At 33.7% G+C, this 27,861-nt stretch overlaps 1 protein-coding gene across 1 annotated transcript in view; it reads right to left on the reverse strand.

The window, feature by feature from the left end:
- Positions 1–3,270: 3,270 nt before the first annotated feature.
- The window catches only part of RTKN2 (rhotekin 2), a 76,963-nt gene continuing 52,372 nt past the window's right edge, over positions 3,271–27,861 (reverse strand). Inside the window, exons 8-12 of the mRNA XM_008955799.4 lie at positions 23,680–23,786; positions 22,606–22,737; positions 10,344–10,509; positions 5,254–5,361; positions 3,271–3,947 (exon numbers count right to left, since the gene is read on the reverse strand). Coding sequence (XP_008954047.2) covers positions 3,412–3,947; positions 5,254–5,361; positions 10,344–10,509; positions 22,606–22,737; positions 23,680–23,786 — 1,049 coding nt within the window. The 3' untranslated portion in view covers positions 3,271–3,411. The remainder of the gene's footprint in view (positions 3,948–5,253; positions 5,362–10,343; positions 10,510–22,605; positions 22,738–23,679; positions 23,787–27,861) is intronic.

Below are 27,861 nucleotides of genomic sequence, written 5' to 3' on the forward strand. Positions count from 1 at the left end.
ACTCTTTAACAAGAAAATGAGTTTTGATAAATTCAGACCACAGGGACAGATATTTTTCTTGCAGAGCAGTTCTTGCTCATGGTGCAATGCAGTACTGTGTCCATGTAGTATAGCTGTGCCTCATTCGTGGTAACACAGGTGATTACATTCAAATGACATTTAACATAAATTGCACCAAACTGCCCTACAATTTCATTTTGGACTGAATTAATTAACTTCTCAGTAGGGGGCTGAGGTGCTGAACATAAGCCTAAAGAAATACTTGACTGCTTAACCTACCTTACGTGAGGTATCTCTAATTCAAGACAGCTTCCATTTTTAATAAATAGTAGCAGGTAAAATGCATTTAGTAAGATCCCAAAGGGTAAAGATAAGGCATTTATAATAAATGGATTTAGTTTTCCACATATATTCACATCCATTTAAAAGAAGTCAGGGGGCACTGCAGACAGTTAAGGAGGATTTAACAAAACTCAGCAAGAGTTGGCATGCCTGATATTTTTGAAAGACTATTTACCTTAGGAGGTGTGCATTTAGAATTTTAAAAATGCCTTCTTTGCCCTTGCAAGATATTAAAATACAAAAGTTACCACTTAGTAGCAATTAAAAATAATACTATCTTAATGCTGACTACGTAATTTATATCCCAGAGCTTGAAATGTAAAGGTAATTGTCTAAGACATTATCTTTAGATCATCAGAATTATCATATCATAAAATATCTATTCTGTTTCCCCAATTATATTATCAAGAGCTGACAGCTAACTCTTTGTTTCAAGTTTATAGTCTTCATATATCAAGAAACAAATTAAAAGGACAAACAAGGAATGTGAAAGCTCATAAAAAGCTGAAGCAGCTTTCATATTACATGGCATATTTATTTGTCATAAACTTCTGGTTTAAGAAATGAGAAAACAAACAATTCTTTTGAAACACTCTTTGACACAGTGCTTAACTATTTTTAGATTTTTTTTTTAAACTGTAAAGGAAGGGAGGAAGGAGAGACAGAAGGAAAGTGGGAAAAGGGGATGAGACAGAGAGAGAGGACAGGGGGCCAGAGAAAGAAACAAAAACAAAAAGGAAGGAAGGCGGGAAGGAGGGAAGGAGGGACGGACGGAGGGAAGGAGGGAAGGAAGGAAGGAAGGAAGGAAGGAAGGAAGGAAGGAAGGAAGGAAACCAACTTTGTATTATAACTACACTCCTTAGGTAAGGGGTAAATTAGCATTTCAGGAGCTGAAGACACCAGACCCATTTCAAAGACTTGTAACATACAGTAAGCTGGGCCCCCCAGAAAGAGACCGAATAATTTGGTGGGGAGGGGGTGGTGGTCCTTGCTCAGGCTTTTAAATGGTTCTAGGTAAAAAGGGCTTCAAGTCCTGTTTCAAAGTTCTACTCTGAGGGAAAAACTGCTAGGTAATTTCTGTATGAATACTTTCTTTTTCTTATACACCTTAAGTCCTTCCTGCTGTTATCTGCATGAGGAAAAATGACAAGAATATAATCTGGAAGTTTTAATACTGATTTGTAATAAAGGAAGGCATCAACTAGGAAAAAAAAAGAATGCTTAGATGCCAGCTTCAAAACAATTTTCCCTGCAGCATCTTCTAGCTCAATAATTTAGTGGCAATGACAGTCACAAATGCTGTCAAAAACAGCAATGAAGTTTTAAAAAATAACCCCAAAATTCAAACAATAATATCCTTTAGATTTTTAATGTCATTTATTGAAATGGCAATCATAACAGAAACTTATGAGAGCCTTCTAGTTAGAAAAAATAAGTTTACTTTTTAAGGTTTCCATACATGTGATGATCTCTACATGCTATCAAGCAGGCATATAGTATTTTCTCCTCACCAAAAACTGTGTCTGTCCTGATGTTACCAGTCACAAGAAACCTTTTGTTATCATTACTCCCTCAAGATTCAATTCTTACTAGGAGTCCTGGGCAAACACAAAAGTGTCCTGGCAGTTACATCATTCTCTATAAATGAAAAAGACCCTGCTATCTGAAAATAATGAAAGGCTCCATTTAAATTAATGTGGTTTTTTGGTCAAGTGTTCATTTTGTTTTATAATAATGTAGTTCTCATCCAAATAGAGTTCTTGCTAGCTTTAAAAAGATCTCAAGAGATTATACACAGGGCAGCAATTTAATTCTTAAATTTTTATTTCTTGCAATGACATTTAGGGTTCAGTGTGATTTGAGATTTTTAGTGCTGTTGCTGACACCTTATGGAAACTGTTTTATTTGGAAATTCTAATTAGATTTTTAAAACTGTTCTGCTCTTGTTTACAAAAAGCATTATTATAAAAAATGGATTTTTTGTTCCTTTAAGGTATTTTTCTGCTATTTATTCCTCACTTGACTTTATAATCCTGTTTGGGTCACTATGATTAGTTGCTATGGAAATTACCTCCTATGGAAATGATTCCAATGTCATTGTTGTAAGAATATGACATTTAATGAAAAATACCACTAGCAGACATCAACTCTTACTAGGAAAAGGAAATCTAATTAAAATTTTAAAAAAGAATTCTGAAAATTATTTACCATGGCCAACTTTTCTGATATTTTTGAATCTCTCATCTCCTTTTTAAATAAGTATTAAATGAATTTTAAGGTGTTGATCAGCTACTCACTTCCCTAAATTCCAAAGTCACAATGGAAATTAGCACCACACACAGAAAATTGAATGTAAAGAGCATTTCATCTACCATTTCTCTAAACTAGTAAGTGTTATGCTTCATTTATGAAAGTTAATGTCAACAGTATTTCAGGGCTCATCAAGGAAACAAGTTTGAATAGCACATTACAAATTCCCTTTAAAGATGAAGAATTTAATATTCTAAAATTTATCCCAGGAATTTAAAAGGTCAGGCCTATAAACTAGTGAGTTAAACAACAGATGAGAGCCAGTGAACCATTAGATGAGAATTCCAGAATGCTAAGAAGAAAATTTTCTTGGGTGGATTCTATAATTTGTGGTTTGAATAAAACCTTTGAAACATTCCATTAGTATTAAAATTCTCACAATGAGAATATGGCTCATATTTAACACATTTTAAATTACTAGACAGTCTCTCCCCAAAAGAAATTTTAATGCTTTATTCTGCCTAGGGCTTATTCACTGCCTGGTACTAATTCAGGAATAAATTAACCCTTCCAACAATTAGGATATTGTCTAGAAACTGCCTCTTGCACACTGCTGGAGAAATCACTTACATTCTGCAAATCAGGAGTAAAAGAGAAATCCACTTCTTCATTACAAAATGTTTTTCTATACCTAATAGCTTATTAATTATTGGTATAAATCACTATATTTACCTATATAATTACACATTATTCTATAATGCCTCTGAATTAAGCTTCACAGTTATAGATTTTGTTAAATGTTTTATCATTAAGAGTTTTCTATACTTGTGCCTGCAGCCATGATCTAGGGTCCAGAATGTCTTTGATGGATTTCTGCCTTGGAGCTGGCACTGGCTTGGCTTCAAAATTGGTTTTAGTGTCTGTGTGCTTACCATCACTTAATCTATTTCTCCTGGCAGGCAGAAGTTTTCGAGGAGCAGCCATTGGTTTCTGTAAGTGATGCATTAGAGTTGATAGTTTGGTATCCAAAGACGATGTCTGAGATACACTTGTTTTTCCCCAGTTGTCCTTAACCAATTGATCTGTGTTACTCTGTGATTTTAAGCTGAATGGAAGTTTATCAGAAGGAGGAAGGGGAGCTTGTCTCTTTTTCCCTTTTTCATCATGTAATGGCTCACTTGCAGGAGACAGTACCTTTTTCTGGATGACCATTTGATGGTTACCATCAAAGAGTGTGGCCCAAGGAGGTGGTAAGGATTCTTCATGCTGACCAATAAGGAACTGCCCATTTGTCTCTTCAATTTTTTTTTGTATTATATCCGTTAAACTTTCAAGTTTCATAGGTGAATCAATGCCTATAATAATTTTAAGAAAAAAAAACATGGAAAAATTCAAAAGCAGTATGCACTTTATCTGAATAAGTTCTTTTCCAAACCAATATGCTATATACAATGGTCATCAAAGACTATGATAAGGAAAACGTTCACTTGTAAAAATAACCACACCATCAGAACTAAAAAGATCATGTGCTGAACTAATCATACATTATATATATAAACATACACATAATATAGTATATAAAACATATATAACATACATATAATTTACATAATACATACACATGTATAAATATATTCCTATATAGATTAGCAAAATCCATCTTTCAAAGAAGTGGAGTTATATGAGTTTTCTAAAAAATTCTATAGATTAAGTATTTATGAGATAACATTTCCTGGATTTAAAACCTTATTCTGACTGCTAGGTAAGAGATTTCCTTTTTTACAAAAGCTAGATATATATTAGGATGACTGCATTTGGATGAGTATTCTTTCCTGTAGACCAGCAAAGTCTCTGTTAAAAGGGAAAATGCTTAAAACCAAAAACCCAGGAAAACAGAGTAAAGCCCTCATACCACTTTGGTAATAAGGGTGGTGGGTGAAACTTTCCTTGGGAAAAATAAAAGAACAGAGATAAATCTCTATTAAATAAATTACTGGTATTTTAAAACGTGTGAACCCAAATGTATCATTTTTAACCTGACATTTTAAAGTGAATGTAAGTACAGGAACATTAGTGGCAAATTAAACAGAATTTAGACTGACTTGCACTTGTTCACAACATTATTTACTGAGGCAACGGCACAAAAAAAAACACCCTTCAAGGTGTGGGAAATTGAATATTAGTGAGTCTAGAAATTTAAAATTTTCCAAAGTATTAAACTTAACCAATTTTTTTTTCTGGCGAGAGATGAAAGCTTCCATTCATTAATATGCATCTATCAACACTACTTGAAAACAAATTTAATAAAATACAGAAAAAAATTACTGAACATGATTACATTTTAGAATGTGCAAGTGTTTATTTTCAGAATTTTCATCAGCTACTCAGCTAATATTTATTTTCAGTGCACCTTTACTCATTTTAAGCCTTAAATTTTTTGTCTGATCTTAAGCATTCAGACTATGAAAAAATGTGTATTCATTATTTTGTATTAATTCATCTATTAAACATGAGTTCCTTAGTCTATAATCAGTCTTTTTTCATTCATTTTGATTGTGCCCTGAAAATTTTAGCATTTTAATGTCAATAGAATAAGCTGCTTCAGTATGGACAATGTTGTTTTTGTTATCCTGCAGCTTAGAAAAGACAAACCCCACTTACTCATATCATGGTAGACTGAGGTTGCCTCTTTTGTCAAGAACAAAGGTGGTTTCCGTGGTGACATAATCTCAATTTTCATAAGTTCTTCACAACAGTGCTTCCATTGGCCTAAGACAGACAGAAAAAAGGTAGACTAGTTTAAAACATAAATGTGAAGATATATATTTCATTTTTAATAGATAGCAATACATTTTTGCTTTGAATAAAAATCAGTGAATTTATACATAAAGCACTGCCTTAAGGGAGGCTTGCAGAAAAACCTAATACTATCCATAATTTCAAAGTCCAGTTCTGAACATAAAAGTAATCTATTTAAAAAATAAAGTTTGGCCGGGCACGGTGGCTCATGCCTGTAATCCCAGCAAGTTGGAAGGCCTAGGTGGGCAGATCACCTGAGGTCAGGAGTCTTGACCAGCCTGGCCAACATGGGGAAACCCCTTCTCTACTAAAAATACAAAAATTAGCTGGGTATGGTGGCAGGTGGCTGTAGTCCCCGCTACTTGGGAGGCTGACGCAGGAGGATCACTTGAACTCGGGAGGCAGAGGTTACAATGAGCCGAGATTGCACCACTGCACTCCAGACTGGGCAACAGAGGGAGACTCCGTCTCAAAAAAAAAAAAAAAAAAGAAAGAAAAAGAAGTACTTCTATGCAAAGACACTAGGCTAAAATCTCTAGGCTATTAAATACTATCCTATTTCACTAAATGGTTAATAACTACTTTAAAATTTCTATTTATTGCAAAAGTTTGGGAAGGGTTTTCTTCTTTTGAATAGTAAACATTAAGTATTCAAGATGTTGAAAGGTTAAACAATCAACTGAAATATAGTTACCTAGAAGGAAATAGAAAAAAACATAAAGGAGTGAGGTTTTCAAAAATGGTTTTAACTATGAAAATTTTGATTAAGAAATAAAAATTATTTATTTAACAACTGTCCCTTTAAGATGATTATCATGCTTTTCAAAATCATTTAACTCTAGAAAAACACTGTATTTTCATTTAGGTTTTAAAAGGTATATAAAAACCTATTATTATAAAGTCATATCACCCAATAAAATTCTGAGTCTAATTTGTTTTAGGAAGGACACATTAAATAAAGGCATTTGGAATAAGAAAAAAATAGTCTTGAATAAAATCTTTCAACTATTAAGTTAAAATTTGAGTGTGGACATTAATTTTTATTTTAATTATGTTTCACACTATTTTAATCTTAAATTTTTTAGATTTCTCCTGAGTGATGTCTAAAAATTTAATCTTTTCATACTTATTGTGCACCTGCATGCTGGATAGCAACTATGCTAGTTCCTACGTATCTGTATATTAATTTTATAAGAGTTAGTTACTGAGGTTCACGTTCTTATAGCCTATCTTATACCAATAGAAAAGTAAATGTAATACACCTATGTTGTATATCCATATTTCATATCCAACTTGATTATTTTCTGTGACTTAAAAACTAAGGACACTTCATGTTTAGTAAAATTACTCATTTTTGTTGTTTGTAGTTGAATATACTATCATAGTAATATGATAATATACGCATAAATTAAAAATCCACCACCATTAGTTAAGAAACATAAAAAAGCCTTTCAGTATGTTTTATTATGATGCTAAGCACAGAATATGATAAAAATTTCAAAATAAGCCACATAGCAACTGATAAAGGGAATAAATTCTTGAGTACAAGGCTTCAAAGGTTGATCTCTAGAATGTACATCTAGTAGGATCTGAGATCTGATAACTTACTCCTCCCCACACTTCCTTTTATAGATAAATATATAAGAGCCAGTTTTTTTCTTCTTAGGGGCAGGAAAAAAACCCATATCTAATGGAAAAATAATGAAACACTTCAAACTGGCACACGTTTCTGTCACATTCTTAGAAAAACTTTTATAAAGTACAGTATTTCCTCTATATCGATAAATGAAAGCATTTCATTGTTAAACTAGTAGCAGAATATGAGTTACAATGAAAACTGGAATATAATGCCACATTATTTCACGTGTTACTAAAGTCAGAGGTATAAACGTGTTCATGGGTCAAGACTTTACGATTGAAACATTTATTTTGCCAGCAAATAAATCTCTATGCATAGCTATACATGATAGCCAATATGCTAACATGAAAACAAGGGCGCAATATGAAATATTAAATGGGTATGTTTTGTTCACATAACAATTTATATATTGAAGATGTTTCCTAAAATACCATTTACTGTTATAGTGTTCCCAGTCAAAATAATTTTTTATGCTAAGCTCCTAATGTAACTCAATATTTATATTGTTAAATATTTTTTAAAAATTTAATGTTCCAGATCTACCTTAATTTTCTCTATCTTTGACCTACCATTCTTTGCTCCACTCCTATTGACCATCCAGAACATGTGTCACTCCTCTTTTACATGATTGTTAACTCACAAATGTTAAAAATAGCTATTACATCCCCCTTGCCCACCAACATCCACCCGAGGCTATTCTTCCCCGGGCTAAACAGATCTACTTCCATAAGTGTTTCCTCCTGAGTTCTAATTATCTCACCTTCCTGGTTTTCTATTCTTAAATAGAGTCAAATAATTGAAATTTGCTCTCAATATTAAATTTCTCTTACTTTATTCTGCCCTGAATACCTATCCTGTACTTTCTTCTACATACCATACTTCAACCAGGATCACAAGAGGTTGCACCTGTCACTAGGAAAGTTAAAATTTTAAAGTACAAGTCAAATTTTTAGTATGGTATAAATACCTCCATCTTTGCTTCATATATCCATACACAATGAATTCTGAATTTTGAAGTACAAATGTAATAGAATTTGTACTTTAAAAATTACATAGGTTGGCAGTTTTTATGCAAAAAAGCATTAAATACCAAAAATGTAACCAGACCCGAGAACCAAGTTGTCATCACTTCCTTATTATGTTGACAGTACAAAAATGTCATGAGGTTCTTATTCCTTCAAATCTCCATTTCAGCATGATAAATTATTTCACATAATCTAGAGAACGAAAGCATGAGATGATCATCTAATAGTAGTTGATATCTAGACTACAAGATTCTGGTATTATCACCTTCATTTACCTCTCCTCCTGTTTTTATGCACATAACAATTATAAAATAGCTGGGTGCGGTGGCTCACACCTGTAATCCCAGCACTTTGGGGGGTCAAGGTGGGCGGATCACCTGAGGTCTGGAGTTTGAGACCAGCCTGACCAACATGGAGAAATCCCGTCTCTACTAAAAATACAATATTAGCTGGGCGTGGTGGCACATGCCTGTAATCCCAGCTACTAGGGAGACTGAGGCAGGAGAATCACTTGAACCCAGGAGGCAGAGGTTGCGGTGAGCCAAGATTGCGCCATTGCACTCCAGCCTGGGCAAGAAGAGCGAAACTCCATCTCAAAAAATAAAAATAAAAATAAAACAAATAAAAATATCAAAATCATTTCTAAAAATAAGATAGTCATTTATAAGACGGATTCTCTAAGACAGAACATTTAGTAAAATGGTTAAAGTTTTAGCTATGATTAGCAAAAGCAAGGAATTTCTTGTCTTTTAAGTTATACACCTGAGATCTGCTGAATTTTTTTTTTTTTTTAAAGACAAGAGTCTTGCTCTATCGCCCAGGTTGGAGTATACAGGTGAGATCTTGGCTCACTGCAACCTCCGCCTCCTGGCTTCAAGCAATTCTCCTGCCTCAGCCTCCCAAGTAGCTGGGACTACAGGCACGTGCCACCACGCCTGGCTAATTTTTGTATTTTTAGTAGATACGGGGTTTTACCATGTTGGTCAGGCTGGTCTCAAACTCCTGACTTCAGGTGATCCGCCTGCCTCGGCCTCCCAGAGTGCTGGGATTACAGGCGTGAGCCACCGTGCCTGGCCTGAAAATTTTAACTAAATAAATGTGGTACACGCTGATAAGCATGAAATGAATATTTGAACATTTATTGAGTGTCTAGGGATGATACTTAAGGAAAACAAGTCCTAAACAATCCAAGAAGGCCATGGAGGGAATCCTCTAGTTCGATGCTGTGAACCAGAAACCTCTTCAGGCCTAAGTTTTCTCATCTTCAGAGCAAAGGGAAATAATTTCTACCTCACAGGAGTGTTATGAGAAATAAATGAAATAATCTGTTATATGGGAAATAATCCATAAATTTAGATCCCTTTCTTGCCTCTTACCCAACTTCTAACTTGAGGGCTGCAAGTATTAACTCTTCCTCATAGTGCTCCAGAAAACAGAATTCCTAAAATGTCTGTCCCTAGGATTATTTCCATGAGTTGCAGAAATAATTTTCCTTTTTTGGAAATGTCTCAACTTTCTATGGAATAGCATTCAGTAGACAAAATACTGGTAGTATCTATCAGTAGGCTTTGTTTGATCAGAAACAGACATTATCAACATTCTACGTTTTCAATATAATGATAATATGCTGTTTGACTTATTGTCAGTAAACACAAAGAACTGTTACGATTTCAGTATTTTCCTGTTGATAAAATTCCTCGAGAAATATTAGAACCTCATATATTTTATACACTAGAGCCCTATTACATTACCATACATTGTTTTTATGTCCATGTCATTGGACTGTATTATTGAGATGAGAAAATCCTATGTGTGTGGTTTAAAAAGAAACCTGTCTGGATGATGTCCAAGAAGATGATAACGAATCTGGAGTTAAGGGAAGGCTACAAAGTGAGACTCCTGAATGTTTCAATATTTTAGGATCATCATTATCCTGGAAAAGTTTTTTGTTCCTCAAATGGCTTCTTATCCCTTGGATCAAACACATTGCCTTCAACAGTTAAATCCTAACATTTTGAGAGAATACGGTCTGGTTGTTTTAGTGACCAGAGGGAGCTTCAAAAAGTAGGAGGTAGAGATGCTAGAATCCAAACGTATACTATACAATAGTCAGGCACTGGAAAGAGATTGACAGAAAGAAGCATCAGTGCATTGATGATATACTACCATTCTTTCAAGAACATAAAAAATTTTTGCTACAAACTCTAAGATTACAATTTTAAGACTGCTGTGCACATCCTTTTAGGCTACATAAATACACAACTAAAAAAATCCAAATATCTATTTACTAAGATCAAAGAAATGCTGCCAGAAGGCTTCCATCCACTTCTGAAGATCTTCTCTATTGTCAACTGCAAAAATCTGAGTTATAGCTTGTCCAGGAACAGGATTGATGACAGAGAAATTATGGATTCTTTTCTTGGCATCCTTATCCATTGCCCGGATTCTGGTTTCCTAAAAATTAAGAAAAAAATTGGGGTTTTGCATGAGAAAATTTCTGTAATGATCAAACAAATGTTTTATTGCTTAGCTACCATATTTATACCTGATGTAACCATAATCTTATTGCTGATCATTTGAAATTTAAAACATGTAATTTTGAGAATTTTTTATATTCAAACTCCAATCTAGGTTTTTAAAAAAGAATGCTTTATATAAAATACTGAATAATGTCTTAAATTATGCTATATATAGCACTTATGCTAAATTACATGAGATTAAAACATAACCCCTGTTTTGATCTATCTCAGTTTAAGTGGAAGTTTACTGTCTTTTATATACATCTTAAAATTTCCAATAAAACAAGTACAGCATGTCATAGCTGTAATGTGGATTACATGTTAACCATATTTCAAATTAATAAAACAGAAGAATCAGTAAAGTATGTTTCTTATTCTAATATTCATGCATAATATCTAGTGCTATCAGTTAAAGCAGTAAAACCGTAACTTAGTGTTTACTGTAGCAAAACAGGTTTTCCTCATTAACATTTATTTTGTACGTAATGTTCATTTACAAAGTTCATAGCTAAAGATCCATAAAATAATATAATCTTTATAATGTTTAAATTATTTTTAAAGTGCTAAGTACAACACTACCACAAGGACAATGGTTTCATTCACGCTGACAGTACCTTTTTTCTGAGTGATACTAGAATGCTATTATGATGACACTTATTGATTCTATACTTAGAAGATTCTGAGAAGTCTATTCCCAAGTCACACACAGGCACAGCCATGCCACATGGTAAGCTGGCAACTACATGTGGCTTTGACCAAGGAATATTGGGGGATAAAGTCTGTACTAGAACTATCTATTACACAAAGATAGAGATTTGATGCCTAGATAATGACTCACTTACACTATTCTAGGGCAATGCTGTCCAGTATAAGTACAATGTGAGCCACATATGTAATTGAAAATTTTCTAAAAACCACAATAAGTAAAAAGAAACTCCTGAAATTAATTTAACGATGTATTTCATGTAACTCAGCATATCTGAAATATGTTGAAGGCTTTCATACTAAGCCTTCAAAATCCAGTTTGTATTTTACACTTACAGCACATCTCGATCTGGACCAGCCATATTGTAAGTGTCTAACAGTCACTCCAGGATAGTGGCTACTGCACTGTACATAGTGGTTCAAGAGAATCATGGTTAAGCCTACTGTAATGTGTGACAATAATATTTTGGCTGGTAGTAATAAAGGCTGATTAAGAATAGAAAGAAATTCTTCACTGAGTAAAGTGTGAAGAGAGGCTATACAGTCACACACCAAAACCTACATATACATACAATATGGATATTATGTAGTCATTACAGAAGTAGCAGGGTTAGGAAGAAAAGCTATCCATTCCCTGAAAAATGGATAAATACAGGCAGGTGAACACCATATATACTACACAAGGAATTCCCTTCTGAAGGAATAAATTCTTATTCAAACACCGCAGGGGAAAAATGTATGTTGTATAAAGCAGCAACATAACTTTGAACCTTTAGAGTATCACAAAATATAACAATCATTAACCATCTTAGAGACAGTCTATCCTGTCACAGTAGAAATCTAGGAATGTGAGGGTCTTTAGAGGACTGTAACCTTAATTTTACCATAATAGAGTATAAAATTATAAATTATATATGTTACTTTTGACTATACGCCCAGTATCTTAATTTTATCATAATAGAGTCTTTTTACACTTCTATGTCTTGGTAATAAACTTTGTGAATTAGTTCTTTTAAGTAATTATTTTTATTATGTAACAAATTTTGCCCTAAATGGTATCCTTCGAGCTCAACGATGCACCTAATCATCCACTGTAAATATAAAGCTTATAATCACAAGCAGAGAATGACTTAAGCTCTAGGAAGAATCTTTGATATGCTACTCTTATCAGACTAATTGAAGGTTAAATCATAGTAGGGGAAAAGCCCTCTATTGTGTTACAAAATAAAATAAAATAAAAAGTATTCTTGTTACTGAAATTGTGCTTCCCTCCACCAATTCCATTTTAATAAACATTTCTGACTACTTTTTGTATAAAGGATTAAAGTGGATTCAATCTTTAAATAAGGGAAATTTGATTTTTATAGATGAATTTGGATATTTTTACCAAGGTATCATTTCATATGAAACCACTACATAGAAAATCTGATGAACTCAATCATTTATATCCTTCTAAGAGAATATAATGCAAAAATATATAAATACTACTGTATATACTCCATTAATTCTGGTAGCCATAAATATCACTACATTTTTAAAACATCAGAGGTTTCTGAAAGGTGCAAATGAAATGCAGAATTTGAATTAACTTCTATATGTTATCATCCAAAATAATTTAATGGAAAACTTTTAATCAAAAAAATGCGTGTTGAAGACAAAGTGATTAATACAAGTAAAGTTTCTTAGAGTGTCAGAAAGTTCATGCAAGCTGTTTTTTCACTGTGGAAAAATATCAACAATAGTTCTCACGTCTTCAATTCTCAAAAAAGGAAGTGATTAGAAAACACTAAGGTGAATTTTAGGACTGTTATTTATGGGCTTATGTGTTTATATAAGTGACTCCTCTTAGGGTATGAAAACAAGGAACTTGGTAATTCCTTGCCTCCCCCCCATATTTCTGCCACCTAAAATATTGCCTAGTACTCAGTAAATGGCTAAAAAACATTTAAAGAATAAACAAATGAAACAGGAAAAGAACAACTCAAATAATGATTAAAAAGTTTTGTATTGATAGACCCAGATCCTAGAAATAATCTCCAATCCAATTCTTTATGAGGAAACATGTTCTGTGAGAATTATTCTATTAAGCCCAGCGTTTCCTGTATTGTTTTTGCTAATCTCAAAACTTCAATTATCTAGGAGGTTTTATAGTCAACTTTTCTTGATTTGTAAATAGATTTGAGATTATTCACTGTGTAATTTTAATCTGTAGCTGGATTTGCTTTTCGTCAGTCTGCAATTTTTCACTCCATGAGATGGTGTTGTTACCTAGAGAATGCCAAGTGAAGTCAATAAAAACATAAACTGGGAAGTCAATTTTGTAATAAAATATAAACTCTAAAGTCACAGGAAAGTTTCATTTAGGTTTTTTAAAATTATTATTTTGAATTAAAACTGTACTTCCTCCTCTTCATTTCCATATACGTGGAAAATTACTAGATCAGGACTAGATTTATAAATTATATATGTTACTTTTGACTATACGACCATAAAAAATGCACCCAGATTATGGTCTCTAAATACTCTTTACTAAAAACATCAGAGCTTTTCAAATAAATGGCTGACTCTCAGCCTGGGCCAGGAAATGTATAAGACGATTCTGGAACATCTTGTCCTATCAGAAATCTAAGATTCCTAGGGTTATGTCAAAAGGATTCAAGAGTCAACTCGAAGGGGCTTCTACTAGTCAAACATTGGACATTGATTAGAACATTGATTAGAATAGCAATGGCAATGGACAGACACATGACATGTATTTAAATCCAAAAATTCATAACGATATTTAAAAACGAACTCATTGGTCACCTGTGAAAGATGGTAGGAAACTATCTCATTGTTTTGGTAACTGACATATAAATGGGAAAAAACAAACAAGCAAACAAACAAACAAAAAAACAAAAAAAACCCCAAGCACTTTTCCTGTCTTCCCTATAAGAATTGTACTTCAGGGTAATCAAATAGCTGATGAAGTAGAGGCATTCCAGCTACAAGGAATGTATAAATACTACCAGTTTGTAATCCTTAATGAAATAAAGGATCTAAAACAATGCTCATCAGTGGTTGTTAAGATGAGTGGAAGACCTAGATATATGATATGCTTCTTGATGAAAGTATATGACCCTTCCTAAAATGTATTCTTACTAACCAACCAACAAATCTGAATATGATCCAAAAATATAAGAAAAAAGGCAGGCTGGGTGCGGTGGCTCATGCCAGTAATCCCAGCACTTTGGGAGGCAGAGGCAGGTGGATCACTTGAGGTCGGGAGTTCGAGACCAGCCTGACCAACGCGGAGAAACCCCATCTCTACTAAAAATACAAAATTAGCTGGGTGTGGTGGCGCATGCCTGTAATCCCAGCTACCCGGGAGGCTGAGGCAGGAGAATCGCTTAAACTTGGGAAGCAGAGGTTGCAATAAGCCGAGATTGCTCCACTGCTCTCCAGCCTGGGCAACATGAGCGAAACTCCATCTCAAAAAAAAAAGAAGAAGAAAAGAAAAATGGCAACCCAGGTATGCAACTAGAAAAATCCGGACTATGGAAAAACCCTGCAGGATAAAAGATCAATTTCTTCAGCAAATAAATTGTCTATGGTGTGTGTGTGTGTGTGTGTTTGAAGTGGGGAGTTAGAGGTGTGAGTGAACATAAGCCAACATATTCATTATTATTATTATTATTGTTAAACTTTTAAGTTCAGGGGTACAAGTGCAGGTTTGTTACATAGGTAAACTTGTGTCATGGGGGTCTACTGTAAAGATTATTTAATCACCCAGGTATTAAGCCTAGTTATTTTTCCTGATCTCCCTCTTCCCACCCTCCACACTCTCCGATAGGCCTCAGAGTGTGTTGTTACCCTCTATATGTCCATGTGTTCTCATCATTTAGCTCTCACTTATAAGTGAGAAAATGTGGTATTTGGTTTTCTGTTCCTGTGTTAGTTTGCTAAGGATAATGGCCTCCAGCTCCATCTATGTCCTTGCAAAGGACATGATCTAGTTCATTTTTATGGCTGCAGAGCATTCCATGGTATATGTGTACCACATTTTCTTGATCCAGCCCACCACTGATGGGCATTTAGGTTGATTCCATGTCTTTGCTACTGTGAATGGTGCTGCAATGAAAATATGTGTGCATGTGTCTTTATAATAGAATGATTTATATTCTTTTGGGTATATACCCAGTAATGGGATTGCTGGGTCGAATGGTATCTGTCTTTAGGTCTTTGAGGAATCAACACACTGTCTTTCACAATGGCTGAACTAATTTACACCCCCACCAACAATGTATGAGCATTCCTTTTTCTAAAGAGACTTAAAAGACCTAACCAATCAACCATAATATGTGGCCCTTATTTGGATCCTAACTCAAAAACTGACAAAAATTGAGACTAGGGATCTTAAAGACTGCCTGGATTTTTAACGATATATTAACTACATATAATTATATCTACATATGACAACTTATATATAAAACCATAAATTTTCTTAAGTGTGACAACTGGAATATTTACAAGTAAAATGATATGGTCTCTAGGATTTGCTTCAAAATATATCTAATGTGGGGGCAATGTGTGAGAGTACAAATGGGTTCATTTATACTATTCTATGTATAAATTACCTTGAATTTTTTTCCAAAGAAAATAATTAAAAAATAAAATACAAACACAAAAACCAAAGTCAGTCTATTATTAATGCCTCTTTCTTGGCTGTAATGCAGATATCTCACATCTTCCTTACAAACATGCTGTAAAGATAAATGAGTTATTTGAAAAGTGCTTCATCTGAAGTCCCGTTAATCAGCAATGAAGACAAAATGTTGGTGCTAAAAACAAGCTTTAGACTTTATATATACTCTAATGACAAAAAAGGATATCTTCATGTATACGACAAGGAATGTTTGAAATATGTAATGCATAGCTGTAAGTTAAACCAACCATGAGGTATGATTAGTATCAGTTTAATATAATTATTTTAAATTTATATTAATTAAATCAGATGTAAACTCCTACAGGAAAATGTTTGAAAAATTATTTTTGCTATATTTACTTTTAAAAATCTGAATAGTTGATATGATTAGATATTAAGGAAACTAATATAATTGGATTAAAATCCCATGTGCTTCATAATAATTTTGCTTTCTAGGTTCTATGATCAATATAATAGTTAAAAGTATTTTCAAAACAATTTATCCAAAGTCTACTACACTAAATAGTGTTATTGACTTGTTTAGTACAGATTTTATTAAAATGAATGATGTATATAATATTTAAAACAAGAAAAGGCTTGATCTCAAAGACTCGCACTTTTTTTTAACCATCACACCCCTCACCATATTGACAATGGATAAAGCTTTAGTTAACAAAATGCTTTCTATAATGTGTAGGAAATTCAGTTAAGTACCTGTTATTGAGAATGTCTTGCTCAAGAACATTCTTGTGAAGTTTTCTGAATTTGAAGCAATCACTTTGAAGTAAATCACCCTTTCAAATTTGGATTGACAATGGGAGGGGAATAGCTTTTAGGCTTTTCTTCCCTTAATGTGACTATTTCCACAGACGGCTCCCTATGAAAATTAATGAACTAACTTAGCCTTACAAGAAATGCCATTTAGAAGGACAAGAATTATAGCTTGAGAACAGATCCTGTGATCTAAATAACAGAACTATTATTTATATACCTTAGCAACTGTGAAATTTATGTTTTCAAATAATTTTTAAGTAGCATTAAGGAAAATTATTTTCATGAGAAAAGAAGAAAAACAATCAAAAGACAAAAAACTCTGATTTGTATTTAATGTTTAACATTATTAAGCTTAAATATCTTAGAGACCATTAGAAATATACTAAAAACTAAAAGAGAAACACTATTCTTTTTTCTTGAGATGGAGTCTCACTCTGTCACCCAGGCTGGAGTGCAGTGGCACAATCTCGGCTCACTGCAACCTCCATCTCCCAAGTTCAAGCAATTATCCTGCCTTAGCCTCCCGAGTAACTGGGACTACAGGCGTGTGCCACCATGCCTGGCTAATTTTTTGTGTTTTTAGTAGAGATGAGGTTTCACCCTGTTATCCAGGATGGTCTTGATCTCCTGATCTCCTGATCTGCCCGAGCTGACCTCCCAAAGTGCTGGGATTACAGGCGTGAGCTACCGCACCTAGCCGAGAAACACTATTCTTAAAAGTTTTACTTGATCCTTACCTGCTGTATCAGAAAATACCAAACTGGTTTTTATCCTTTGTTTATTTAAGAATACATTGTTCGAGACCACCCTGGGCAACATGGTGAAACTCCATCTCTACTTAAAAAAAAATATATATATATGGGGTAATTAAAACTTTTAGGTAAATAATAGTTATGGCCAGTAGCTAGCTGTTTTGTAGGCACTACCAACAGGGCACAGCGAAAACTTCAAAAATTAGCCGGGCATGGTGGTAGGTGCCTATAATCCCAGCTACTCAGGAGGCTGAGGCAGGAGAATAGCTGGAACCTGGGAGGTGGAGGTTGCAGTGAGCCAAGATGGCACCACTGCAATCCAGCCTGGGCAACAGAGTAAGACTCCGTCTCAAAAATAAATAAATAAATAAATAGGAAAAAAAAAAGAATATACTAAGAAACTGGGTATGGTGGCTCATACTTGCAATCCCAGCACTTTGGGAGGCTGAGGCAGGCAGAATTGCTTGAGCCCAGGAGTTTGAGACCAGCCTGGGTAACATGGTGAAACCCTGTCTCTACAAAAAATACAAAAATTAGCCAGGTGTGGTGGCATGTACCTGTAGTCCCAGCTACTAGGGAGGTTAAGGTGGGAGGATCCCTTGTGTCTGGGAGGTGGAGGCTGCAGTGAGCTGTGATGGCACCATTGCACTCCAGCCTGAGAGACAGGGCCAGACCCTGTCTCAAACAAACAAACAAACAAACAAACAAAAAACCAAAAAGAAAACGCTAATAGCATGTCTCCCTTACAAATCTGCAAGGTAAGAAAAACAATCAAAATATCTACGTTAGATTTAAAAACCAAGTAATTTAAAACACTGAATAGATAAAAACCTATGAATTTATCACTATATGAGACAGTGAAGGTAGGGCAGGGAGGAAGATAACACTCATCTGCTACCCCTGGAGGGAGTAATATCAACTCCAATATATATCACCAATACCAATGCTATACCAATACATGACACCAACTTCTTACCCTGAAAATTGGCAATTAAGATACCAAGTATTTATCCTGCCTTTTCACAAGAGACTGTAATTCATCCCTAGTTGATAAGAAAAACTTCTTTACAAAAAGAATGCCAAAAGGAAGGACATATGTAGAAGGAAAGTAGTATGAGAAAATCACCCAGAATCTCCCGTGTAATAACTGATTTAGGCAAAGACAATCACAGGTGGCTAAAACCATTATGTGAAAGATTGTTAGAAAACAAACACAGTCACACAGTGCCAAAGTGTCTCCTCACTGACTACTTGCTAATAGTAAAGAGGGAAGATTATGTTGGAGAGAGGGCATCACCAGTAGTGGCGACAACCTGACATCATGAGCCTCCTAACGGGAGGCTCTATAAAGTACTTGTCTGATCGACCATAAAATATTCTAATAAAAATATTTTACATAAATACAATCAAGCCTCTAGACCTAATTTACAAATTAGAAGAACTGTCGAGGATGCATAATCCCTGAATAATCCTGGACTGAAGACCTGAGCTAAAAGGCCATTTTGGGAAAACGGGGAAATCTGAATATGGACTGAATACTAGGTGACATAAGAAAGTTATTTTTAATTTTCTTAGCTGTGATAACGGTATTATGATTATGTATATATATGAAAGGTCCCTATTTTTATTAATAGGAGTTACATGTTGAAGTATTCAGGAATGAAGTATCATGATATCAAAGTCTTATGTTCAAATGGGTCATCAAAAATATAGATTTAATCAAAGAGATAATGTAAATATGACAAAATGTTAACTGCTGAGTCTAGGTGGTATGCATATGGGCCATCAGTATGGTTTTTTTTTTTTCAACTTTTCTGTACATTTGAATCATTTTGTAAGTTAAGAAAAAACAAAAATTACTTTAAAAGGAAAAATAATTATATAACAGTCATGTTTTAGGAAGTAACAAATATATTTCTTGACTGGGATAGTGCTTGATTTTTTCAATAAGGAGATCAGTGAATTCACTATTAAGAGGGAAGTTTTCAGGTGAATGGAAAAATTCAAAAGAAGCCTGAGGTAGAAGTAAGAACCACAAAGAGAAAAAGGCTTCTAAAGAGAAAAACACAGGAAACCAACACTGGAGAAAATTAAGATGGCAATATTGCAAAGAAGGAAAACAGAATACTTTGTCATCAGTTTCATCTTTGAGATTAACAATTAAATTATATTTATTTATATTCTATAATAATAATAAATATATCTTTCCAACCTTAACTCTTATTTTATGTCTAATTTTAAAATGCTCTTTTGTACTTTAGACAGAAGTTATGTACAATGGAAGAGATAATTAAGTCACCAGTCCTCAAGGTCAAATGTAGCTCACATTGTCTCCAAGTATAAGGCTAAATCTATACAAATTACTAAATTAATAATTTTCCTGTGATATGTAACGGCCAATTGTGGAAGAAACACTGGAATTTGTAAGTCTGCTGACTTCAGTCATCTTACAATGCCACTGATTGACTACAAAATCTCATTAGTCACCTGGCCATCAGCCTTTATTACCACAAGGAAAAGTAAATCAATTAAAATAGGTCAATTCAGTCAGGCCATATAAACATTGTCACCACTTTTCTGGAATTAGATCCTTGTCATCAGACTGAAAATACAGACACACTGACTACAATAACACAGTTTTATTATAAATGTTCTCTTAAATTTAAATCGTAGAGTTTCGACACACATGCCTAAGCCATCGCCTATAAGTCTACTGTGGTTTCATGCTCAGAACCTCATTTTATAGCTACTTTTTAACTTTCAAAATTGATTTACAGTGATATGAAGAGAGGAAAAAGTCTAATTTTGCCTTCCAAATCTGGTCTAGCAGTATGCCTATGAGGAAATAGCAAAAACAGTCCATGAATTTTTATCTATTTTTTCCTACTCATTAGGAGAAGGGTGAGCCATATAATTTTCCTTACTAGTTTGGAAAGTTCTATCTGATCTCTGAGACTATTTCTTCACTTGTAAAAGAAATAATATACCTGTAAAACAGGGCTGCCATCCCTGCTTTGCCTACCTTAAAGGACTGAGATAAGGTGAATTGAATTCCTTCAAGACTGTCTTCAAATAAAACTAATGCCTTCAAAAATATCATTTGTTTAGATTACATTTTAATTTATTTTATGACTGAATATTCTATGGTATAAAATATAAGAAAAAAATTAGTAGGATTTCATTTTTACTCCTCAGCTATTTAGTAAAAGCCAAAGTAGACATAATCATATACACAGAACTTTTACCAAAATTATTTAAGCTGAATCTAGTGAAATAATTAGTTACATATAGATTTGGAGAGATTCTAAGAAGAAAACTGGCCTGGACTTTTAAAAAATGTCAATGTAATGAAAGGCATAAATAAATAAAGGCAGGAGGTGAAGGGCACAATTTAGATGAAAGGAATCAAAGGAAATGCTGACCAGATGCAGTATAGGATCCTTGATGAGGTCCTGGATCAGACACTAAATAAAAATTAGAAAGGATATTTTGGGGACAATTAGAGCAATTTCTTCTGTATATTAGATAATACTGTATCAACAATAAACTTTTTGAGCATGACAATAATATTATGGTTACGAAAAAGTGTCCTTGGTTTTAGGAGAAATATGCTAACATATTCAGAGAAGAAATGTTACGTTGTTTGCAACTGATTTTAAAATGGTTCAGAAAAAAATTTTAACTAGAGAGAAAGCAAATGTGGCAAAATGTTAACAACAGCTGAATAGTCTAGATGAATGGTATACAGGTGTTCATTATTCTGTTTCAATTTTTCCATCTGAAATTTTCAAAAGACTAAAGTATGAAAAAGCGACAGGAAATACAACACTGCATAAACCAAACAAAATAAAAAATTGGCAAGTAATGAAAAACGCATGTCAATTTTTCATTAATAAAATTATACATTTCAAAAACCTAATTTTCTAAGCCAAAATAGATTCATTATAATACTGATGTATTATGTCCTTGATTTGTCAAAACAAAACAGTTTAAACAAAACAGTTAAATTAGGTGAATTTATATAATAAAAGGTCTCACTAAAAGACTTTCTGTAAGTAAAAAGCAGTGTAATTTCTAAAAGCGGAATAGAAACAGACAAAAATGTTATTATTGGAAAATATCATGAAACTAAACTCCAGTCTTTATAGATTAGTAGACTGGTACCCACGGGTTTTCAGGAATACAACTATTATATAAAAGGACATACAACTTTACATTCTTCTTTAAAGGATAATTTCAAAGACAAGGAGAACAAATGTGATGGTTCATGTTTTATCACACACGTCAACTACACCAAAGACAAGCAAAGTAGAACAACTAGAAACAATTAGGGGCAGCCCACAGGCAAAAACCATGATATTTTGGTCTAGAAATGCAATTATTTTAGAGTAGGAATGCTCTAAAAAATGAGGAAAGAAAAATCCTCTAATCAACACTAGACTTGAATAACAGACAAAGCTAAATTTAAGACCGTGAGGTAGAAGAAACTAAGTTTGCCTTATATTGAAGTTTTCCTATAGGATTCTAGATGAAAAAATTGTAGCTAGATTTCAATAGTCTCCTTTGTAACAAACCAGTATATATATACTTGACAAATTTTCTAGGTAGTGTGGTACTACTTTTTCAATGCAGTATAAGCACTCAACTATTCTAAATGGACTGTCAGGCTTTTCTGTTCTGTCAGAAGATTGGACAATTGCCTATCAATCCCATAAGAAATCAGAAAGTATAGTCAAGAATGTCTTTTTATGGCTTCATTTGAATGCTAACTAGAAACAGCATCACTATAATAACATGAGCTAACAATTTATGTTTAATCTGTTAAGTAAATTCATAAAAAATTTAAATATACTGCTAATGTGGAGTTACATTCTCTGCCTTAAAACCTATTTACTGGTATAGATGTCCATTACTATGTTTTCTTAGGAAATATACATTTTCTTATAACAGATAAGCTCTAATAGAAAAACAGAAATAGATTAAATCATATTTATGAAGTAACCTGTTTTTACCAGTACTTCTCTTTTATTTATAAGACAACAACAATGTAAACTGCACAGACAAAAACAAACTTCCTAAGATGTATATTTTTTTCTCAAAATAGCATATCCTTTACCTTGTTAATGGGTACTACCAAAGCTGGTTCCACTTTAGCTTCAATTTCCTCTGGACTGTAAAAACAATAGAGTTTACCTCCTCGCAAAACACAATACAACCTTCTCCAACTAATCAGACCTTCTACCATTTGCTGAAAAAAAAAAAAAAATCAAGAGACTATCAATTTTAAGTTATTATCACTTTAAATTCATCCAAATACTTATCAAGGTTAAATTAGTTATTTAGAATTTTTAAAATGTGATGGAATTATCCATTAATTTGATATACAAAAGGTTAATTGCCCCAAATCCAAGAGTATGTTAATATCAGAGAAGAAAAGTTTGGAATTCTTAAAGGCATTAAGTGAAATGGAGGCAACGATTACCACCTAACTTTTACACACATAAAACCATAGATCAATGGTGTTTTAGAAAAGCTAGTCAATTAAAAATTAGTGCTTAGAATTCTGTAGCAATTCATCAAATGACTCAGGAAAATTATAAAAACAATTCTGTATGTTCAAAATATTATTTTCCCTTACTGTTCTCAGAGCATCGGAAAATGTCAACTACCCTTTAAGAATGCAAATTTTCTTTCCTCCTAATGGAATCTTTTAGAAAAAGCTATTGATTCATTGAAGTTCACAATTAATTATTTACTGAATATAAATAACTATGGTTATAAATAAATCAGCAGTAGGTGGCACAGAGGCAGGCAGCTTTGGAAGCTCAGAGTCCTAAACCGTGCCAAACGCTGTCTGCCAGAAAGACCTTTATGTGAAAGGTGTTGAGCAGCCCTCATCAGTTTCCACAAGGAGCCCTCTGTTGCTGATTATCCTGTTGCTGCTATTAATGAAGCAGAGGAGCATGGAGAGGTAGCGCCTTAGCCATCAACATTGCAGTAGATCCCTCCCTACCTTGTCATTCTTTTCACCCCGCACCCCCTACAGTTTATATCTGATAACATTTAGAAAACTGACATTTAAAAAAAGACTTAAAAAATACTTCTCAATATCAGAAGGTGAAACAACTGCCTGTATATTAAGATTTAAAGTAGAGCTACAATTGTTGTAGGATATTTAAAGTCCTCTAACCTGCTGATTAAGAAATCCTGCAAATGCATCCTCAGCCATACAAGCTGGCTGGGCAACTAGTCGGCAGCACATGTTGCCATACAGGGGAAGCCAAAATGAAGACTCCTCTATTTAAAGGAGAAAGAAAAAAAAAATCAAGTTATAAATATAAGTTTATTTAAGGTCATCATACATTTTGATTTTTCTCTTTTTACAATTTTGTTTTGCTTTGTACAGAACATATTTTAGAATTAGTTTCATGTAAAGATTCATCCTACCCAAATACCAGTGCCATATTTAGTGAGAAAATCAAATATGAGAATAGAAAGGACAGGATAATATTAAACTGACAGTTTATAGCATGCTATCTCCTGAATAAAAATGAACTGTTTAGTCTCTTGTTTGATTTTAATTATCCAATGAAAGTTGTTCAGAGAATATAAGTGATCTCATTTAATATAAAAACATTCTAATAAAGTAATTTATGTTTGTCAAATTCTACTTTTTGCTCTGATTTTCATTATAATAATTAGAAAAGTGATCCTCTGAATAAAACATTATTTCACTTTGCGAGGCCGAGGCAGGCGGATCACTTGAGGTCAGGAGTTTGAGATCAGCCTGGCCAATATGGTGAAACCCTGTCTCTACTAAAAATACAAAAATTAGCTGGGCATGGTGGTGCATGCTTGTAGTCCCAGCTGCTTGGGAGGCTGAGGCAGAAGAATCGCTTGAGCCCAGGAGACGGAGGTTGCAGTGAACTCAGACTGCACCACTGCACTTCAGCCTGGGCAACAGAGCTAGACTCCATCTCAAAAACAAAGCAAAACAAAAACAAAAACAAAAAACATTATTTCAGAGAACTTAAGATAACTTCATCAACATTTTTGGCCCTTCCTCCTCCCCTTCTCTTGCTGAACAATTCAGTCATAAGCCATTAGATAGAGCCCCCAACATGAATATCTGTGCCAGGACTGGAGAAGAAGCTGTGGTGTGCTAGAAATGGATGATGGAGACAGGCAGAATGAGAATGGTGAGTAGCAGGGGCTGCCTGCAGGAGGTATCAGCACCTGAAGGGCCTGAGAGGGTGATGACACTGGGGCGCAGCCTAGATTTGGGACTCTGTCTTGAGCAAGCAGGGTAAAAGAGGTATGCCTGGGAAGAGGAGCCTGACATTGAACATTAGAGCCCAATGAATGAAGAAGTAGCCCAGATTGAAGGAAAATTAAAAAGCATGATAATTAAATGAAATGTATGATTCTGCACTGTATCGCTCTGCCATAAAGAGCATTATTGTGACAATGGGCAACATCTTGAATGGACTCTGAGGATTATATGGTGGTAATGTATTAGTATTCATTTCTTGACTTCAAGAGTGATGATGATGTAGCTGAATGTCCTGATAGTAGGAAATATGTATTAATACATTTTGGGGTACAGACTATCACGTAAGCAACTTGCTGTCATAATTTTTTTGAGAAAAAAAAGATCTTGACATTTAAGCTGAGTGTGGTGGTGTCTGCCTGTAGTCCCAGCTACTCCAGAGGCCAAGGTGGGAGGAGTGCTTGCACCCAGGAGTTTGAGGCCAGACTAGGTAATATACCGATACCCATCTCTAATTAAAAAAAAAAAATCTTGACATTCAACTTGCAACTTTTCTGTAAGTTTGACATTGTTTAAAAAAGTTACTTCAAAAAACATTAAGATAGTCCTTTAATGAAGATACCTACCTGTGTACTACCTATCTATATGGAGGAAAGCATTAAATAATTTATTCTAGACATCAGAGTATAAATAGAAACCAAACATATGGCCCTTAGTTCACACTGGATCACATAAAAATGATTTTTAAAGTTTTGGCTGTGCCCTGTTGGTAGTGCCTACAAAATCGCTAGCTACTGGCCGTAATTATTATTCACCAAAAAGTTTTAATTACCCCAGAATTTTTTTTGTAAAAATAGTTAATATATACATGCAAGGCAGCGAAGGTTTGTAGTAAAACCAAAAAGTTTTAAATTTACCTATCCAAGATTCTACTATAGAATAGTACACAACAATGTTCTGAGACTATTCAAATCTTTTTCATTAATACATTTTAAAGCTTCTATATTTTAGAAATAAGGGGCTTAATCTGGGAAAAATAAATGCACGAGCATAATACATACAATTCCAAAATGCAAACACAAATAAACAAAAGTTATCTTTCCTAAAACAGGCAGCAAATGAAATGAAAATTCTGTAAAAGCATGTATTTCAGTAATACATCTGAAATCAACTTTGTGATTTGTAAATTTAGAAGTTTGAAAGCAAATTTCTTTATATAGGCAATCTCAGATTTGTGAATAGCTTATGTTCTAAAAATCTGTAAGTTAGTTGAAAAGTACATCATAAAGAGTAAGAAACACGAAGGATACAATGAAAAAGACTAACATAGGTTTAACAGGCATGCAAAAAGTACAAAAGCTACACAACAGCAGAGGCAGTTTCAAACAGGTAGGAGAGATTTTGTCCAAACTGATGAAACATATCAACAATGTAAAGAAGCTCAAGAAACCCCAAGCAGCATAAATAAACTCTACACCTAATTATACCATGGTAAAATTTTAGAAAACCAAAGGCAAAAAGAAATAAAAAGATTACACTCATAGTGGTGACATACTGGCAAATGATTTACAACATTTATAGTAAAATAATAAAAGCCAAAAATGTTGGAATTATATGTTCAATATTCAACAAGAAAAAATTAAAACTGCAGAATTAAGAAATATCTTCAATAATGAGGCAAAATAAAGCCATCTTCAGATAAACAAAAAGAACAAGAAGTCTGATATCAGCATAACTCACTAAAAGAAATTCTAAGGCTCATAATTCAAGCAGAGGGAAAAGTATCCCAGATGCAAGGCATAAGATACAAGTAGTGCACAGAAACATGTAGGTAAATCTAAATAAGTATTAAATCTAAATAAGTACTAAAAAAAAAAGAATTACAATATATAACAATAGCACATAGGTTAGGGAAAAGAGTTTAATTGTTCTAAAGTCCTTGCATTGTCTGAGAAAAGCACAAAACTATTTTTTAAGTTTAGTTTTTAATAAGTATGATTAATGAAATTTTTAGGGGTAAATTCTAAAAAATGAGAAAAAGGATGTATAACTTTAATTCAAACAAGGAAAAATTGCCTTAAAAGGCAAGAAAAAATAACCACGGAATAGGTGAGACAAAGAGAAAACACAGGTTATCATAGATTTAAACCTAAATACACAGCTATTTGATATTAAATACGAAAGGACTAAAAGCTTCGGTAAAAAAAAGATTGTCAAATTAGAGAAAAATTAAAATCCAATATAATGCTGTTTGAAGAGGCATGTTTGTAACATAAAAATAAGTACAGTTTGAGGTAAAAGAAGAAAATACACAATTTAAACACTTACATGCATCAAATAACAAAGGTTCAAATTATATACAGTAAAAATAGATATAACTATGGGTCGAAAAATCCACAATCACAGAAGGAGATTTTATCATACCTCTTGTAGTAATATGAAGTATATAGACTACAATCATTACTCCTAACAAATAATTAGCAAATATGGAACACACGGGTGAATAAAACTGACTAATCTATTACAAGAATGAGAATTAAAAAACAGAGATGGTACAGAAAGCAAATATCAGAATGGAAAAGAGGGAACAATGCTACAGAGGCTGCAGAAATTCAATAGATATAAGGACATTATAGAAAATTTAATGCCTATAAATCTCAAAGTTTAGATCAAATAGGTAGATATCTATAAAAACATAACTTATTGAAACTGACCCAAGAAATAGAAAAGCTGAAGAACCCTGTAACTATTAAGAATAATTAAATCAGTCTAAGAGATAAATGGAGACATATGTACAGCTAGGGTAACCGAGGGAAAGGAGAGGTAGTAACATTCTATGTCTTGACATGTTCTATTTCTTGAGACAGGGTCTCACTCTGTAGCCCAGGCTGGCGAACAATGGTACAATCATACCTCACTGCAGCCTTGAACTTCTGGGGTCAGGCGATCCTCCTACCTCAGTATCCTGAGTAGCTGGGATTACATGCATGCACGACCATGGCCAGCTACTTTTTTTTAATTTTTGTAGAGATAGGGTCTCACTATGTTACCCAGGCAGGTCTCAAACTCCTGGGCTCATGTGATCCTCCCATCTCGTCCTCC

Source organism: Pan paniscus, chromosome 8 (genome assembly GCF_029289425.2).
Source record: "Pan paniscus chromosome 8, NHGRI_mPanPan1-v2.0_pri, whole genome shotgun sequence".
NCBI lineage: Eukaryota > Metazoa > Chordata > Mammalia > Primates > Hominidae > Pan > Pan paniscus.